A 19,909-nucleotide genomic window follows, 5' to 3' on the forward strand; every position below is an offset into this window, starting at 1 on the left:
ACAATCAGGTCCTTATAAATACCAACAAGAGTAATAGTTTAACTGTGGTTATTTGGTTAGTTAATCATTTCATAGTCTATGTACATTACATCTGAATGATGTGGGATAAATCAGTTTACAAACTATGTTGAAAAAATTTAGATGTAATTACAAGCTGTCCAGTAACAGATGAGAATATACAGTAGATATAAATGTACACAATAAAAAAATGAATTATGATATAAATTGTGAATGGCATATGATTGAATATATAAGAAAAGACAGATCAGTCACTACTTAGGATATTCATTGATATTTTGATATAAACATAAAGAACGTGTTTATTACTGCAACACAGCTATGAGTACTGGAATAGTGTTATGCAGTAACTGATCAATCAGTATCTGCTGGCCGTCAGCACCACTTAACTTACAAATGGTATCAGTTTTGTGGTACAGTAATAAAACACAAGACTTGTGTATTTTAGGTAAATTCTCACATTACTTTTCAGAACTTCATTTCTGCATATCCCTACCAAATTTTCATGGTTTCACTGTAAATGACATGGGGGGGAAATGTAAGCTTGTTTTAAACAATCCCGTGATCAAGTCCACAATTCTTTGCCTTCATACCACAAGTGTAAACTGCTATCATTGGAGAAGACTTAAATGATCCTGTAATTAATATTTAATGCTTTATCTGAGAATTACTTAGAACAGATACTTCCGAAACCCACTTATGATGGAAACGTATTAAATCTAATGGCAGCAAGTAGACCTGATCTCTTTTGGAATGTTCACTTTGGGATTGGTATCAGTGTTGATGACAGAGTTGTTGCAACAGTGGTTACCAAAACACAAACGGCAACTAGAGAAGTAGCAAGATTTGTATGTTCAGTAAACTAGATAAGGTCCTGATCAGTTAACTTTGGTTAGGAGCATATAGAGGAACTGTAACTGAAGCTTAGATAAATAAGTGACCATCACTGGACAGATATGTATCTACTAGAAAAGTTCATGATGGGAGAGACCCTGCATAGTATACAGATTCTGTAAAGAAACTACTCAAGAAACAATGTTGCACAATAGATGTGAAACAGAGCATAGGGCTATAGATAGAGATATGCTGGAAGGCAAACACTTGGCTGTTAAAAGGGCAATATGTGAAACATCATCAATTAACATAGCAGAATCTTATCAAAAGACTTTCCACAAATCTCAGAGAATTGTGGCCATATGTAAAGACTGTCATTGTGACTGAAGTTAATGCCCAGGGACTCATGAATGCCACACAAACTGAAACTGAGGGTAGCAAATCAAAAGTAGAAATGCAGAATTCCACATTCAAATGTTTCTGTACAAAGGAGGATTGAAGAATACCACCCCAGTTTAATTCCCACACCACTGCAAAGGTGAGTGATGGAAATGTCAGTATAAGTGGCATTGAGAAACAGCTGAAATTTCTGAAATTTAGCAGTGCCCCAGGGCCTGATGAAATATCTATCAAGTGCTATTCAGAATTTATGGCTGAGTTAGATTGTCTTTTAACCATAGTACACTGTAGACCCTTCAAACAAAAGAATGTGCTGAATAGTTAGAAGAATGCACAGGTCATACCTGTTTGCAAGAAGGGAGTAGAATTTTAGAATATATTCTGAGTTGAAACATGATGGGGAATCTCAAGGAAAATGACCTCCTCCATTTCAACTAGCACCAATTTTGAAAAAACTGGTCATGTGAAGCCCAAATTGTGCTTTTTGCCCATGACATCTGGAAAGCCATGGATCAAAGTAGTCAGGTAGATGTAATATTTCTTGTCTTCTGAAAGTCATTTGACTCAATACCACACCAATACATCATACATGGTATTAAACAAAATTGTTGACTGTTTTGAGGATTTCTTGGTCGAAAGGACATGGCACGTTATCTTGGATGGAAAGTCGTCAACAGATGCAGAAGTATTTTCGGGACTGCCCCAGGGAAGCCTGTTGAGGCTCTTGCTGTTCATGTTGTATATTAATGACCTGATAAACAATATTGCAAAATTAAATAGCTATCTATAATTCATCTGAAAAACAACTGCACAAATATTCCGTTAGTTCTTGATAACATTTTAAACTGATGCAAGATTGGCAACTTGCTTTAAGTGTTCAAAAATGTAAAAAAGTACTCATAATAAAAACAGAAAAGTAGTATCCTATAATTACAATATCACTGAATCACAACTGGAATCAGTCGACTCCCAACTATCTGTATATTACAATTTGTGGGAATGTGAAATGATATTATCACATAGGCTGAGTCATAGATAAATCAGGTGGCAGACTTCGGTTCATTGGCAGAGTACTGGGAAAATGTAATCAGCCTACAAAGGAGATTGTTTAAAAAACTATTGTGTGACCTATGCTAGAATACTGCTCAAGTGTGCAAGACCCATACCAAATGGGACTAACAGAGGGTACTGAATTTATGCAAAGAAAGTTAAACACTGTGATAGGTTTGTTTGGCCCATTGAAGAGCATTAGGGACATGCTGAAAAATCTTAACTGGCAGATACTTGAAAATCGATGCCAACTATCCTGTGGAAGCCTGCTCACAAGTCTACTTAAGTACTACAGCTTCTTATGTATCATTTCTATAGGGACCATGAAAACAATATTTGACCAATTACACCATGCACAGAGGCAGTTAAGCAGCCATTCTTCCTGTTCTTCATATGCTAGTGGAATGGGCAGAAATCTGGATACACAGTACTATGGGAAGTACTCCTACCATAGATTTCAGAGGTTTGCAGTGAATGCCTGTTGACAAAATAACTAAGCTATTAGTGTTGGTTGCAGTGGCATGAAAAATAATTGTTTTTTCAATATCATTTGGAAGTCTCAGTTATTGCTTTTTGTGGAATATATTTTGTTTGTAAAATGAACATTTAATGTTTAATTCAGTAGAAAAAATTAACTGCCCTTTCTCTTAAAATATTACAGCTTTGAACTCCTTTGCTTTGAGGCTTCAACTGAGACTCTCATAAAAAATGTATCATTTATTAATAATGAAGAGGAGGAATATGTTTATGCTCTGAGTGACCTAAAGCCTAAAAGACGATACATGTTCAAACTGGCTTTATTTTATCCAACATCAGAAGAATTCTACCTGTGGCCTCCAGATGGAAGATTTGTATTTGAAACATTAGGTATGTAATGGAACAATTTCTGTAAAAAGAGTGCTACTAATTTTTGTTCATGTAGTATGCCTGGGACGTTATACATTAGTATTTACACTGTCCAGTCACATTAATGTGACCTTATGTTGAGAGCCTGAATAACCACCCTTTGCAGCACAGACTGCAATGAGACATGCAGGAAGAGTGTCAATGAGGTTCTGGATGGTACAGATAGTGTCATGAGACCATGCTGACTCCAGTGCCATGGTCAGCTGCACTAGGTTTCTCAGTTGAAGATCCTGGCACATACATCCCAATCAAGGTCGTCCCACAGATTCTTGATTGGGTTTAAGACTGAGGAGTTCGGTGGCCAGGGGGGTATGGTAAACTCTCCAGCTGCTCTTCAAACTATGTATGTACACTGCAAGCTATGTGACACATTGCATTGTCCTAATAGATGCCATTGTGCTGAGGAAAAACAAACTGCATGTACAGGTGAACATAGTCCCTAAGGATAGATGCATACTTGTGTTGATCCTTTGTGCCTTTAAGAATGACAAAATCACACAGGGAATACCACAAAAACATTACCCAGACCAAAATGCTCCTTTCTGTGGCCTGCAGCCTTTTGACGATTGTTGCATGGTGTTTGCTTTGAGATGTTTCGCGCCATGCATGCCAACAGCCATCTGTTCGATGGAGCATAAAATTGATTCATCTGCAAAGCCCATCTCTCACTTCTTAGTGGATGTCCAGTTGCAGTGTTAACATGCAAATGACAGCCTTCATCACCAATGAACAGCAGTCAGCATAGGTGCATGAACCAGGCACCTGCTGCAGAGGCCCTTATGCAGCAGTGTTTGCTGAATGGTCATTGAGGAAACGCTGTTAGTAGCCCCTTGATTCCTCTGGGTGGTCAGTTGCCCAACAGTTGCATTTGCTAGTACACATCTCCAAATCCATCGTTCACCCCTGTCATCTGTGACATTTGCCTCAGTGCAAGTTTTCGATAAAAACCATTTTTCAATTCATGGTACATTTTAACCACAGTGGCCCGCAAACAGTTTACAAACTTAGCCATTTTGGAAGTGCTTCCACCCTTGGCCTGAAAGCCAATGATCATGTCCTTGTGGATGTCAAGTAAATCACTCCGTTTCCACATTATGACAATGACTGCATTTTTTTCTGTATCTCCCTGACATGCTTTTTATACCCTCCACTGCTAGTGCTGTCACCTGCCATCTGTGAGTGGTTATTGCACATTGATGTTGAACATAGGCAGTGGTCACATTAATGTGACTGGACTGTGTATTACTTTTGTTTAATCTCATGAAATCTTTATCAACAATTTTTTCAGTGTTTTTGTATGTCTATTAAAATAACATTGTAATCACACAGCTATTTTAATTGAAGTACAGCCTTGGAACTTTTACTGTATTCACCTAACATAATGATTGTCAGACCAGTTGCCTCCATTATGACTGTTATTATTCATATTTACAAATACTATTCACAAAATATATCACTTTAATGCTTATATTGTATAATTAATTAACATTTAGTAATAACGTTTCCAGACTAAAAAAGTGAAGTACCCAGAAGACACGGTCATATGTCGATGTAACTACATACATGTAGACACCATAGGTGGGAATGTAAGTGATAGAGTTGCAATTAGATTAGATGTACTTTTTATTGCAATAGATCCATAATGAGGAGATCCTCCAGGATGTAGAACATGTCAAAAATTCAGGATAGACACTAAACATTTAGAAAGAAAAAGAAATTTGCTAATGTACCTATGTCAGACCCAACTGAATTGGTCCTCATACATTGCTGGAAAAAAAATGCAGCACCCTCGAGGACTGTGTTTGGTGTCAGCAGGATATAATATGAGCATAATGTGGGGTTATAGTGTTAGTGATTCATGTGTCATAGGCATCGGCAATGAAATGGCACTCAGGAGGCCTGTCTGTGCAACATCTGTTTGGACTCTGCACGCAGTAAATGTCCTGAGTTTAGAGGTGAACAGTGTTTGCAACATTCATTAGGGTCTGACCATGCCCCACTGATGAGAACGTACTCTTGTTGAACAGCTTCAGCCATCAGAATGAGGCCACACTGTGGACCTGTGGGAAGCTGGATGCATGTATTGACAGATTGTGGCACATGTTGAGCACATTGTATAGGTAGTGTGTCACTGTTTTCAACAGCTGTCTGTGTAAGATTTCCACACCTGTAGAACACATTCTGGACATCTGTGTAATATAGATGCACATCAAAATTGGTGCATTGTGGAAGCAGCTGGGGGCAAAGGCATGAAATGTGGGCACGTGTTGCACCTGCTGTGTCATAAGGGACCATTGGGAACTGTCTTCTTGCAGTGGGATTAAGGACATGTGTGAATGTGGCCAGGTTACCTATGAAACCAAGACACCATTAGTCATAGTTATTCCAGTGTCACAAAAGAGTTGGCTGAGAGTATAATGGTGCACTGTTGTCTTCAGTGATGAGAATAGGTTCTATCTGTGTGCAAGTGTATGGTTGTATACATATATGGCATAGACCTGGTGAGCTGTGTATTCCAGAGCTCATCTGCCCATGACACAGAGGTTGCATACCTGGCTTCATGGTGTGGAAGAGTCATCAGTTACAACTCACATTCACATTTGGCGTTTCTGCTGGGTAAAGTAACCAGCACTTGTTACACTGCAGAGACTTTTATCTCCATGCTACTTCCATGACTGACAGGAAGGTGATGTGCTTTTTCGGCAGGACAATGCACATCCACATATGACTGTTTTAATGCAGTGTATACAACAACTGCTCTGACCAGCAAGATCATCAGATCTCTAGGCAAATGAACATCAGTGGGACATGATGAAGCTGGAACTTATTACTTCTCCAGGGCGTGCAAGAGGCATTGCTGAATTTCAACAGAGTGTGGAAGGTGCTTGGGACAATCTGTCTCAGAATACCATTTGGCACCTGTATGTGTAATCATTTGCATGTGAGAATACATGCCTGTGTTGCTGACAGGGTGGGATACACTTTGTAATGATGTGACTGTTTGAGCACCCTTTACTATGATGTGTGTTTGATCTGAAATTGTTATCATATATGCCTATAATGATGAACTACCTGTCACCCTACCACACCTCAATAAAATGACCTTGTCCTTTAAGGTGTTGAATTTTTTCTTTTTTTTCCTGCAGTGTATTTGCATTTAAATGGTAATAATCCTCTGTGACTGGCAGAATGGTCACCAGAATGCATTAGTGTCATTCATGTTTAGTGTTGTTAATGGACCTGGTAGTGGTATGAAAAACATCATACGATGAGTGATCACTGTGAAGGACGCAAGGATGCCATATACTTGTGTGAGACGGTGTTATCAGTACCTGAAAGGATTTGAAAGAAGTCTCCCTGCAGTTCTCCATTTGGCTGGCTAGTCGAATTGTGCTATATCCAGATTTGAGAGGCATTTGGATGTGACAGTGGCGTGATGTTGGACTGCATGGAAACGTGAGGTTGAGCATATCTGAGCACCTCAAACGGTGCTCACTGTATTACACACCAAGCACACTGTAATTCCATCACATCTGTACCTGCCGTCTGAGAGCAAGTAATGGACCCTCGTGTGTCCATTGCCAAGTGGTGCTGTGAACTATCAATGAAATAAACAAGTGCCACAACAACAGTTTATTATCAATATAAGAAACAGAACTCAAATACAATGTTCATGGATGAATGTTCACACAACTAAAGTACAAACAGAAATATCTCTAATAGACATTGCATCATATCTGCCCTCAGATTGAAATCCACAGAGCAGGAGGGGCTACAGATGACCAGTGGTATTTTAAATATAGTAGAATTATTGGGACAAACAGCTCAAGAGAAAAATCACAGCAGTATGTCAAAAAAGTAACTCTCATAAATCATATGAATGTAGCACCAACATTTCCTTCTCAGATTAAAAAAATTACACAGTCTCTCAAAAATAAAAGCTCATCCAGTTTTAGTGGTGTTTCCTGTGTAGTACTAAAGATTTGTTCCCATATAATAAGTCCAGTCTTATCTGGAATTTGTGATGTATCACTGACTCAGTATATTTTTCCAGAGAGACTGAAATATGCCATTGTCAAACCATTACTTAAGGAGAGAGATTTCTGTAACTACTGATCTGTTTCATTGTTGGCATACTTTTCCAAAATTTTTGAGATCATGTATTCTAGAAAAATATAACACATTAGTGACAATAATATCCTCAGCAAATCACAGTTAGGATTTCAGAAGAATTGCTGTACTAAGAATATCATTTACATGTTCAGTCTCCAAATTTTACAACCATTAAATAATGAAATAGTGCTGAGTGGTATTTTCTGTGATATGTCTATTGCATTTGACTGTGTGAATTACAGTTTTCTCATAGATTAATTAAAATTTTATGATGTTGATAGTATAGCCAACTAATGGATAATGTCATATTTGACCAAAAGAATGCAGAAAGTTGTAGCTGGTAATTCAACAAATGTAGTCCAAAGACATAATTCTGACTCAGGAGAAATTACATGTGGGGTTCCCCAAGGCTCAGTCTTTGGTCCGCTGTTGTTCCTCATATTTATTATGTGAACAACTTTCTGTCTAATATACAACAAACAGAATTAGTTATTTTTGCAGATGACAGTAGTATTTTAATCAGTCCAAGTACACATACAGTAACAGAAGAAATGGTAAATAGTGTTCTTAAATTTATCATGGACTGGTTTTCTAAGAAAGGTCTCTCCCTCAATTTTAAAGAGACACAACATATTCAGTTCTGCATGTCTAGGTGAGGAAATAATAAACAGGGTGGAAACTTCAAAATTCTGAGGTGTCCATATTGATGAGAATTTAAACTGCAAAAAGCACATTGTGGAACTCCTAAGACAACTTAGTTCAGCCACATTTGCAACTACGTAGAATCATTGCAAATCTTGGGGAAAGAGAAATCATTAAGTTTACATATTCTGCATATTTTCACTTCCTAGTGTCATATGAAATCCACGGTCATCTTGTAGTCATCTGTTTAAGGAGTTGGGCAGTCTGACTAGTGCTTCACAGTATACTTAATTGCTCACGAAGTTTTTTGTAAATAATCCACTACAGTTCAAAAAGGAACAATGATGTACACAATTACAATATCAGAAATAAAAATGATATTCATTACTCCACATTAAGGTTGTCTTCAGCACAAAAATGGGTGAACAATAGTGCAACTAAAATTCTTGATCACTTACCCTGTAATATCAAATGCCTTACAGACAGCAAAGTAAAACTTGAAAACAAACTGAAAAAGTTTCTCCTTGACAACTCCTTCTGTTCCATAGAAGAATTTCTATTATTATAATATATAAAAGGTGGTGGACACATTACAGTTTATCATGCAGAATGATCCATGGAGTGTGAAACTAACATATGAACTCTAACAAAGTCACAGGACTGTAACTCTTCTTTAATTCTATCACTAATGACATTTGTAACCAATTCAGTTAATTCATGCTGAAGTGTGCTTGATGTTCCTTTGAACCTCAAAGTGCACTACAAGTGATTATGAATAAACTATTCTGTCTAGACGAAAGTTCTAGCAATTCAAAGTAATTACCTTTGTTGCCAGAACTTTCATCTTCAAAGTGTCCTCTGAATGCAAGCTCTTGCTTGCTCAAGAGACAAACAACATCAATAAGTCTCTCCATTATGACTCCTATTTTGTTTCACCATAACATTATGTTTTATGGCTATAAGTTTGACTCCTCCAAAAATTGAATGTTCGAGTCATCCATTACCTAACAACTGGAAACTCTCTTGATTCTGAAGATATCTTATTGATTTGTGTTGTTTATTGGCATTTCTGTCAAAACATTTTGTCACAAATATGTGAAAGAAGTTGACATCCATTCTTTTTTCATTCTGAGACCATCCAAAAAAATACATATGTAACAATGCAATCTATTTCTTACAGAGGAACCTGTATGTCAAGGATACTCTTTATACTAAGAAAACGTAAATTTCTGTTTTATATGCCATGAGCTATTTTAATGTCTAAATATGATGCCAATCACATATCTTTATAACTGCCCTTTGTTTTGTGAGCCCATCTTGAAAATGGTTTCTCATCTAATTTTTGAAATAAAGATGTAAGTGTTTCCTCTGCAGGAGCTCTAATGTAATCAGTTAATCCTGTGTAATCATGAATTATATTACTAAAAGAAGTTTTGTTAAACCAGGACTAAACAGTGCATGCAAAATAATACACAGTTTCACAGCTGATGCAAGCCTCATTGCCACACTCCTATGACACTCATGACTCCCTGCCGGTGCCACATGGAAACCAAAGGCTACTTCTAGAAGCTCCAGTGAACTGTTAAACTGGATATCATGCAGAACACAGTAACTCCCAACTCGTGGATGGAGTGAATGAAACTGTAGTAACATACAAAACAAACTTGCACTGTTGTCAACACATTGTTATATTCTAACTCTAATTGTAAGGTTTCTTCAAATTTTTTGGTATGATAAGCCTCAAAAGCCTCTGAAGTGCTTCACCATTGTGAACAAGATCTTTCTTTACTATGTTAATTGCATAATTATTCATTTCCTCTCTACTTCTCTTCCACCCTAACTACTTTGATTCCTTGAATTAATGTAACCACTCCGGGGTGTGTTAGTTACTACTCCAGCCATTCCATTTCTGGATATTGTCAACTCCAGTTCACCTTAATTCTATTAACATTGCTGTCTTATGTATCCAACTGGCCTCTGTTCTAAAACTCCTCCCACATATTACTCCCTTGCACCTTTAAAAAAAAATTCAAGAAAATCTGTAACACTGTCCCTTACTGCAGATATGAGCAACTCCTTAATTTTCACTGTCAACTTATTATCTGAGGCCAAACTAACTGTTTCTTGAAATTTTATGGTAGATTAAAACTGTGTGCCATACCAGGACTCAGACCTGGAATCTTGCCTTACATTGACAATGCGCTTCATGACTAGGCTATCCAGGTACACCTCACAGCTGACTGTCACAGGTTTACTTCCACTAGTACCTCTCTCCAATCTTCCAAACTTCACAGAAGTTATGCTGCATACCTTGTGTGAATAACAGCCCTGGAATAAGGATATTAGGGAGGAATGGCTTAGCCACAGCTAGAGGGCTGCTTCTGGAATGAAACTTCACTCTCTGCAGCAGTGTGTGTGCTGTGTTGAAACTTGCTAGCTAATAAAAACTGTGCGCCAGACCAGAACTCACATCATGTAGCTTATTATTTAAGTAGCTGATCATGTCCGACATTTGCAAAATTCTGGTTAAATGGGTCATTGGTCCATTGTATGGTTTGTGTAATCTCATCTACCCCCCCCCCCCCCCCCCCCTCTGCCACAACCCCAAAAAACATCTCAGAATAGACTTACATTTTATTGGACCAAAATTTTTTTAAGTATTTACTTTCAAATCCAGATGTTGGTTCACAGGAATCTGTCACATCAACAGCACATCTGCTGCAGTATGCTGTTTAAAAACACAGATCATGCATCTTTAAAAATCTTTCACAAATCCTACAGGATGAACACTACCACCATCACCACCATACTATCAGCGTTCACTCTACTATCAATTATAGGCACAGTTGTCATTTGATTGGTGTGAGTTTGTAACTCTACATCTCTGGCTTAATGAGCTTCTACCAGTTTTTTCTGTATTAACCACTACATTCCTCTTTAATCTTTCTACAGCTTTCAAAGCAATAGGCTTTAACCCTATACATTTGTAGATTTACAGTTTTCTTGCAAAGACTTAATGTGAATTTGCATTTAAGAGTTATGCACATTAATCTTGCAATTTTTCTGCCCAATCTTGAAAATTGTTAGCAGCTGCCTCTGTTTGACAAGACACTGCAGTTTCTCCTTGTTAACACATTGTTTGAATTCATCATTAAATATTCTGAACACATCATTAATCTCAGATATTAATGCTCCAAACACCATCCTTACATTTTCATTACTTCATTTTGTCTCATCTATTTGAGACCACATCCATTCATGCTGGAGCTGCCCACAGCACAATTTGGGGTTTCCATACACCCTACTCTTCACTATCTGTTGCTGCAGATTGTCATCCAACATTATGTCCACAAAACTGATATTTGCCATATTATAGTTTTATTATTATTTATTGCACACTGTTCCTACACATGTGTATGGCTTGGTTCTTGTCCACTGGCTGTCATTAATTATCTGTTGAATTCCTAGGTGATGTATCTCTTGGAACATATTCAGTTTTACACAACAGTAAATCATACTTGTTCATTCAATAACAAAGAATATTCTTTTGAAATGAAGTGAAAAACATTGTAAATACATCAATAGAGCACATCCAAATGGCTATTTAACCATATTTTAGCCACACACAAAATGGGGTTCAACATTCTCTTAGCCAAATCACACGTGAACTGCTGCTCTTAACATTCACCTCCCCTTCCTACAACAGCATTACCAGAAGTAGTTGAGGAAGCAGTAACCCATACTGGGATGGCCAACCTGACTGCTGGTAACCTGATATATTTCAACATAACATAAAAAATAGTCTTGAATTCTAGTCTATGTAAAGTACTCGACATATGCTTAGAGTGAAGAAAAGAAAGAAGTGTGAAACAGAAATAGAGGAAACCAAAATTAAAGTATTTCTGCATTGATCAGTCACTTATATTAGATGTTTGTACAATCTGCTCCTTTGTTCTTGACAACTATCCATTGTAGAACAGATCCTAGTTCTTACTTGCAGTATGTAATATGACCCATCAAGAGAAGAGATAGCTGAAGCAGTTTTTCCCATCTTCATGGTTATCGCATAGCTCTAAGTACATCCTGTATTTCATTGTACCCTAGAAATGAAAGTCAAGGACAGTCCTAGCTGCTCATGCAACATTCATACCTGTTCCCTCAAGAGTGGGCAGTTCTTTTTGGAGGAAGTTATATATGCTCTCCTGTTCAACAGTCTTCAAAAAATGGGTACCAACAACATGCTTTCAGATGATACCACCCCAACAATTGACAGCCTGTCAGTGTTGATTACTTCCCTGATGCAGTAAGTAAGAATTTCACAGATGCTTGACAGCATGATTATTGGTGCATGTATAATCAGTACAAATGCACTTTTGAGCATTGTCAAGTGCAATGCATTAGATTATACAGGCCTGTTCCACTGGATCCATATCACCAGTCTTTTGAGTGTACTGTAGTACAGCCTTAAATATTTGTATACCAAGTTGACTTCCTTCTCATTCTTGGTACCTTTCAGTAGAAATCGTAGGTGTCTTTCTGGCAAATACGTTACATATTCATAAACAGCTAAAAGTGTGGTCTGTAATTCCATAAGATGGAATTCATCAAAGCAGATGCACACCAAGAGCAATTTTTTATATGCAGGAAGTATCTTCTACACATAATTTGTATGTTAATCCCTGTAAAAGAAAATATCTCTTCTCTTTGAAATTTTCTCTAATGTCATAGTATGTGCTTCAATTTGTATATGCATCAAGATGCATTCATGCGTGAATAGTAAATGGCATAAAATACTCCAACTTGCTACCCAAACACTACTGAAAACAAAACTTAGTTGAGTGTTTCATGGACTGCAGGTATTTATATGCTACTCTGAAAAGTTTTGGCTTGTTATTTTAATGTATTGTTGTTGCAGGGGATCGACCTGGGCTGCCAGGAACACCTTCAGTGACAAATTTGCAAAAAGGTGTGTACAGAGTGATGTGGACACCATCTGATAGCAATGGAGCCCAGCTAGAACTCTATAGTCTTGAGGTGAAAGTGGATGGACCCAAACATGACCAGATAGACATGAATTCTACCCATGAACACGATGATACTGCACTGGAGGAATGGGTTACACAGTACAATGGAAGTGGTAAGAAACTGTTGAACACACAAGTAATACTCATGAATTTGTCACTCAAGAGACATTTTTGTGCTGAACTTTCTCAAAATATCTGAGAAAACTGAGCTCTTGACTCATTTTGTCCTATAACTGATTTTGCATGTTTATTTCACTTTATAACATTATTCCTACATATTAAATTGATATGGCAAAGCCTAAAGGTTCATCACTTATGTTGTAATTGAGTACTACAGGAATTCTTATGTTGTTTATGTATTATGTTACTCTTATTCACAATCACTTCGGTTTTCCTCAATTTTTCTCCATGAAAAGCTTCTTTCAGTTACTGTTGCTTACCTTGAATTATGTTGCCACGCTGATGTGATCTTGCTTCTAATTTTTTGAAAACAAAGAGCAAGCAAGATGTTCTCTTATTTGGAATACTATTATTTATCGTTTGTTGCTTGTGTTCTAGCCAAACATCTTCATTGATTTTTCTTGCTTTACATAAGCTAATTGCAGTGCTAGTGTTACAATTATAGTATGTGCAAGTGATTGTAGGGTGCACAGTATTCAGTTTAATGTGTTTATTCACTGTTTTTATGTTTAAAATTGCACATAAGATGTGCAAGATAAAATCACATGTACTCAGATTTTGTTTTCCCTTTTAACAGTTTCTCTTGTTAATAATTTAAGCCTGTGACATAGTTTTTATATTAATTTCATATTGTTTTTAGTATCAAAACTGCAGTTATTCTCTTCACAATATGATTCTGAATTTGTTCTGGAGTGTCTAGAATGAATTAATTGTATTACATTTTATTTAAATGGAAGTGTGAAAAGGAATTCTTTGGTTTTGAATTTCACTGATTATTTTCAGATTTACTAGCACAGGAAACCAAAGTCTGTGGGAGAGCAAGAGAGACAGAGAGAGAGAGAGAGAGAGAGAGAGAGAGAGAGAGAGAGAAACACAAAGGGGGTGTGGATACACTTAGCACTGTCTTTGTTCCTAAGTATTGCTTGTTGTAAAACAGGATGTATTAACACAGTAAAGTTCTTGGGGGAAAACACAGGTGTTTTGTGAGCAGATAGATATGACACCCGAGATTTTTGTTGTTAAATATTTCTGTCTGTGAAGTAATAATGAAAGTCCAAATTAATGTCAGTGCTGTAATTGAAGCATGTTCACGGTAATTATTGACCTCAGTATTGTGAAGATACTTTTAATTTGCAAAAGTGCCACTGCAGACCTATCAAAATTGTGGTGCAAGCATGAGTACTAGTACTTATTTATATATATATATATATATATATATATATATATATATATATATATATATATAAACAGCAGCTGAAGGTTAAGCTTTTAAGCTGGGAATCTGAGTACACAGTCATGTGCCATGAGTATCTGCAGTGTTGGTAACTAGGAAACTATTCACAACCCTCAGTATAATGGGTAAAACTATAATTCTCTGCCTTCCATTTATAGTAATTGAAATGCAGGGATATCTGTGTTGACACATCATTAAAATTTTTATCGAGAAGTATGTGAGTCAGGAAAAATCAGAAACTATAACCTTATCTCATGGAAAGAAAAAAAGGTGAAATTGTTTAGATGGCCAATCAGTATTTCAATATGAAATGCTTTCATTACTTATCAAGCCAATGGGAATTTAAAGGAAAATGTACATGTACATTTATCATAACAGATCTGTTGGAAACTCTTGGAAAGAGGCTGCACTATAGGATTGCGTTTCCAAAATAATAGTAATAATAATAATAATAATAATACCCAATACAACAAATATACAGAAAAAAACAGGAGAAAAAATTGAAAAATACATCCAACTGGCTGAGGAAGTCAAGGACATGTGGCATCAGGATAAAGTTGACATTATACCAATTATACTATCAACTACAGGAGTCATACCACACAATATCCACCGGTACATCAACACAATACAGCTACATCCAAATGTATATATACAACTTCAGAAATCTGTAATTATTGATACATGTTCAATTACCCGAAAGTTCCTAAATGCAATGTAACATATACCGTGCAGTTAAAAGGAAGTCACGCTTGATCAAGGTCCGTGTCACTTTCCATTTTTAACCAGACATAACATCTGAGAAAGGAAAGAAATAATAATAATAATAAAACATCTATGTGAGTTGATTTTATCAGGTGCCACTCTTCTTTCATCTGCCCACTTTGCATTTTCTTTCTTTCATCTGACCAAATTGTTCCTGTCTTGAATTTCTTGACATCCTGGCTCACTTTCCACATGAGTACTATATGCTTGAATGTTTGCCTGTCATATATACCTGAGTCTGTTATGCCAGTTTCTTTCAGATTTTTTCTCACTTTGGTGATCCACTTCATGTTCTTAATGCTTTCTTTGTATTCTAGAATCTGTTTAGTTTGGGTGTCTGACATTCTCATGATATGCCCATAAAATTTCAGTTGACATTTCTTCATGTAATACATTAGATATCTGTTTGGTCTCTTGTCTCCCACAATTTTTAGTCTTCTTCTGTCTTATTGGTCCCTAGGATTTTTCTGAAGATTCCTCTCTTTATTTTTTGATTTTCTAGTGCACCTTTCTGATCCATGTCCAACATTTCTAATGCATATAAGGTTTTTATCTTGATGACAGTGTTATGACAACTCACTTTTACATTATGTGTATGTGATTTATTGTAGGTGTTTCCACTCTTCCAGAGTGGTCTACTCAACTTTTAATATCTCCAATATACTTTAATTTGATCTCACCATAATTTTTTTTCATCTTTTTTTGTGTATCTTTTTGGTTTGACTTGTATTCTATTTTCTCGAAGGAGATCTGTAGTCTTACCTTTTCAGCCTTCTCTTTCAGGATCTCTGTTTGCTTTAATAACCCTTTGGTTCTAGTCTGATTGTTTTATAAAGTTCCAGTATCTTCAATTCTTTCATGTATTACTTGTAAACTTGGGCTACTAATGTACTGAATGATAGTGGTGAAATACCATCACCCTGCCTCACTTCTACTTTAATCTCGAAGGCTTCTGATAACTCTAATATGAATTTGTGTCAGGTTTGGTATTTGTTAAAGTCTGTTTGATAATGCTCACTGTCTTCTTATGAAGGCTCCCTTCTTCCAGTTATCAGATCAGATGTGGTCTATCTATAGGGCATATGCCTTTTTGAAATCTACAAAGGTGCATAAGGTTTCTTTGCTTCTCATTGCTTGGTATCTCAGGACTGTCTTTAAACTGAGTATCTGTTCAGCACAAAATCTTCCTGGGCTGAAGCCTGCTCAGTCTTCTCCTATCTAGTTTTTCAGTTGTAATTGTGTTCTATCCAGGAGGTATTGTGATAGAGTTTTACACGCAGCAGGCAGTAAAGTGATACCTCTGTAACTTTTTAACATCAGTCCTGCTATAACCCTATACATAATACTTGGATGTGCACTGTGACACTAGGCCACCAGTGTGCTACACTTTGAATATTCCACCAATGGCATCTACATTGGCCAGTCACCAGGGGTCACATGTGGCAGGCCACACAACTTGTGCACATGGCACGGCATCTGCTGCACCATGTACTGGAACCCTCCTGTCTATAAGCACAATGGGCAGGCACTCACTCTAATATTGTGTTATTACTTATTGTCAGCAACTGCTTGTGTAAGTATCTGGATTGTTTCTATGTTTATGTCTATGTTCTCAATCATTGTTTGTTTGTATGTGGAAGAAGAATAAACTTCGGTTCAGTGTGGCTGTACTATTGTTTGTGTTGTACATTACGACACAATTGCCAATGAGTGTGGTGTTCACTTCCATGTACTCAGTCCATTGGCTGTTCTTTCAGTTCTTCCGGTTGTGGAGACAGTGCTCAACTCCCTCCTCAAGCAGGAGCAGGCTTTTACAGTTGCTAACGTGAACTTGTTGGGCACATTGACTGTGCATGCTCCCATGCCATCAGTGTACCCACTACCCTTTTCCCCTTTTGATGCAACCAGAGAGTGAGAGATTAGGATAAGCAGCTTCAGCAACACTTCCTCCCCTTTGATGCCACTGATGCAAACATGTGTAAGGCTTTGTTCCATTCTTGGATTTCTCCTTTGATCTACCAGTTGTGGCATTTAGCCCTGCTCCAGGAACCTGCCTCACTTTTGTTTGATGAAATGTGTAAGTTGTTGTCAGATTATCACCACAAATGCACATGTCATTGCAGTGTGTGCAAAGTTTTATCATTGTCATAAACAGGCCCCAATCCTGCTGGGCATGGGCAGCTGAATGCTGTGGCCTCAGTCACAAGTGTCAGTTTGTTACCTATGCTCACCTTTATTTGTATGCTGATTCTATGGTCCATGATGCCATCACTCGGTTGGCTCCTGAACAGGAAGTGCATCAATGCACACCACAGAGTGAGAATGCACTTTTGGCTGATGTATTTAATACTGATCAATCTTTTGAGGTGTATCATGCTACAGATGATCAGAGTGAGGCTTGGTGTGACATCGCCACAGTGGCTCGTGTTCCTGGTGGTTGTGTGTGAGTCACTTCTGTGTAGAGGAGGGGGGGAGAGGAACTTCGTAGCTGTACAATTGTGCCCTCTGTGCTGCCCTGGACAATGATGTTCCAAACAAGAAGGACAACCACAGTAACAGCAGCACTCTGTGCTCCCATCTTGCCTATACTGTTTCATGCAACATGACAGGGCCACGTGACCAAAGTGCCAGGCAATTTGCAACAACTGTAGGAAAAAAGGACATAAAGCATCTGTGTATTGTTCTTATCCCCTGTCTGTGGGCATGGACATAGATATTAATTGCATGCCTTCAGTGCTTATGAATGATAACAAATAGTTTATTGAAGGGCAAGTGATGGACAAAGTACCTAGCCTACAAGTGGACACAGGTGCAGCTGCAGCCCTACTGAGCTCACAGACTTATTTGAATGTGGAATCTCCAGCATTTTCTTTGGTTACTCAATGTTTGGTAATTTACAAAAAGAAGCATATATCAATTTTTCAGCAATTTACAGCTTATACTATGTATAAAACTGTGGTTTGTTCCTGGAATTTTTTGGCAATGGATGATGCTGATGCCACAAATTTGTTTACTCTGAATGCTTTCAGTGCTTTTGGTTTTTCCTTTTTGGATACAGCGCACCTCATTGCTGACCAGCAATGGGGTTGGATCCTGCTTTTTTATCAGGATGAACTCCTTTGTTTTCATTTAGATGTTGAGATGTGATATACTGTGTAAGGATTTTTCATTGCAGATTCCTGGATCACAGCTGCTCTCACTGCTGATCCAGTTTTGCATCAGATTGTTGATCTAGTTCAGCATGGTTGGCCAGACAGACCACTGGGCAAGGCTATTTTGCCCTCCATCACTACCTCGCAGTATTTGATGGTGTTGTTCTCTTAGCTACGGACAGGCTGTCACTGAGGGTTGTGAGCCCAGCTGCCCTGTGGTGGAATGTGCTTCAGCTTCTACATCAGGGACATTGATTGGTCTTGGATACCATTTTATTTGCCCTCCACCATTTGTTTTGGCCTGGCATCGATGGTGACATCGTACTTCTTGTTGCGGCTACTCTCAGTGTGCTACCCAACAGGCGGCGTGATGGACAACACTGTGTCTGTGTTCCAGCATCCATGGGAATGTATGTATGCGAAGATGGTATCTGTTCTTTCAGACATTTCCAAAGGGACAGATACCATCTTCATATAGATAAGGCTTACTGGCCAATGATCTTCAGTGCAGATGCACTCACATTGCTCAAACTCTTATGAGAATTGGTAGATTGACTGCCGTGAGCAATGAGTATAGTGGGCAGGAGCGCTACAAATGTAGTGTGTGGACAGTAAGTTAGAAATGTGGGTCTCACGGTGACTGTGCCAGAGGTAAGTCCCTGCAGTCACACTATCCTCTGTGTCCTCGATGGCTCAGGTGGATAGAGTGTCAGCCATGTAAGCAGGAGATCCTGGGTTCAAGTCCCAGTTGAGGCACACATTTTCAGCTGTCCTCATTGATATACCTGTAAGCAGCTAATGGTCTGGATTTCATTGTAATTTCATCCATGGCAATTCATCCATGTTGATTTTGTGGGTCTGTTCCCATGTTCTTACTGATTGTTAGTTGTCAATGTTTTCTCTAAATTTCTGTACATTATCCACTGTCCTTCAATGTCAGTCGTAGCTGTGATTCAGGCCATCTCCAAGATTTTTTTCTATTGATGGCTTGCCTGATATACATGCAATACATAATGCTCTACAGTTTCTGTCTCAGATCTGCTATGATTTCTGTGCCTGTCATGGCATTCACAATGTGACTGCTCCTCCTTTCCACCCTGAATCTAACGTCAAGGTTGAACATCTCGTTTGCATGTTCAAGGTTCAAATGAAGAAGTAGGTTCCAATCTCCTCCACATACAATGCCTTGACATGCTTCTTGAATTGCTATAGATTTATGCCAGTGAGGGATTGGAGTCCGGCCGAGGAGCTGCTTGGTTGCTAGCCATGCACGCTCCTGTATCTGCCCATGATGCCTGCTGGTACGGCCCTCAGTGCGGTTTGCTCCTGGCTCTGTGGTCCAAGCTTGAGGGTTTAGCCACTGACTGAAATTGATTCTGGCCATGGTCCACAGCTGTCAAGCCCACTGCCCCTTTATGGTGCCCATCAGTTATGGGCCGGTGGTGCGCCACCATGATCTGCTGCATCCTCATGCCACAGGGAGGGCATCCTCATGCCACAGGGAGGGCTGTGGATCTGCCACTGGCTTTGCCTCCTCCTTCAGTCCCTGTCCCAGCCTCCTGGTATGTCCCTACTGTGGGGGTAGATCTGCC

At 38.3% G+C, this 19,909-nt stretch overlaps 1 protein-coding gene across 1 annotated transcript in view; it reads left to right on the forward strand.

The window, feature by feature from the left end:
• Positions 1 to 19,909, forward strand: part of LOC126470562 (proto-oncogene tyrosine-protein kinase ROS) — a 564,149-nt gene that overhangs the window by 479,198 nt on the left and 65,042 nt on the right. Inside the window, exons 29-30 of the mRNA XM_050098499.1 lie at positions 2,963 to 3,168; positions 12,878 to 13,099. Of these exons, the coding sequence (XP_049954456.1) occupies positions 2,963 to 3,168; positions 12,878 to 13,099 (428 nt within the window). The remainder of the gene's footprint in view (positions 1 to 2,962; positions 3,169 to 12,877; positions 13,100 to 19,909) is intronic.

This window comes from Schistocerca serialis, chromosome 3 (genome assembly GCF_023864345.2).
Source record: "Schistocerca serialis cubense isolate TAMUIC-IGC-003099 chromosome 3, iqSchSeri2.2, whole genome shotgun sequence".
Classification (NCBI taxonomy): domain Eukaryota; kingdom Metazoa; phylum Arthropoda; class Insecta; order Orthoptera; family Acrididae; genus Schistocerca; species Schistocerca serialis.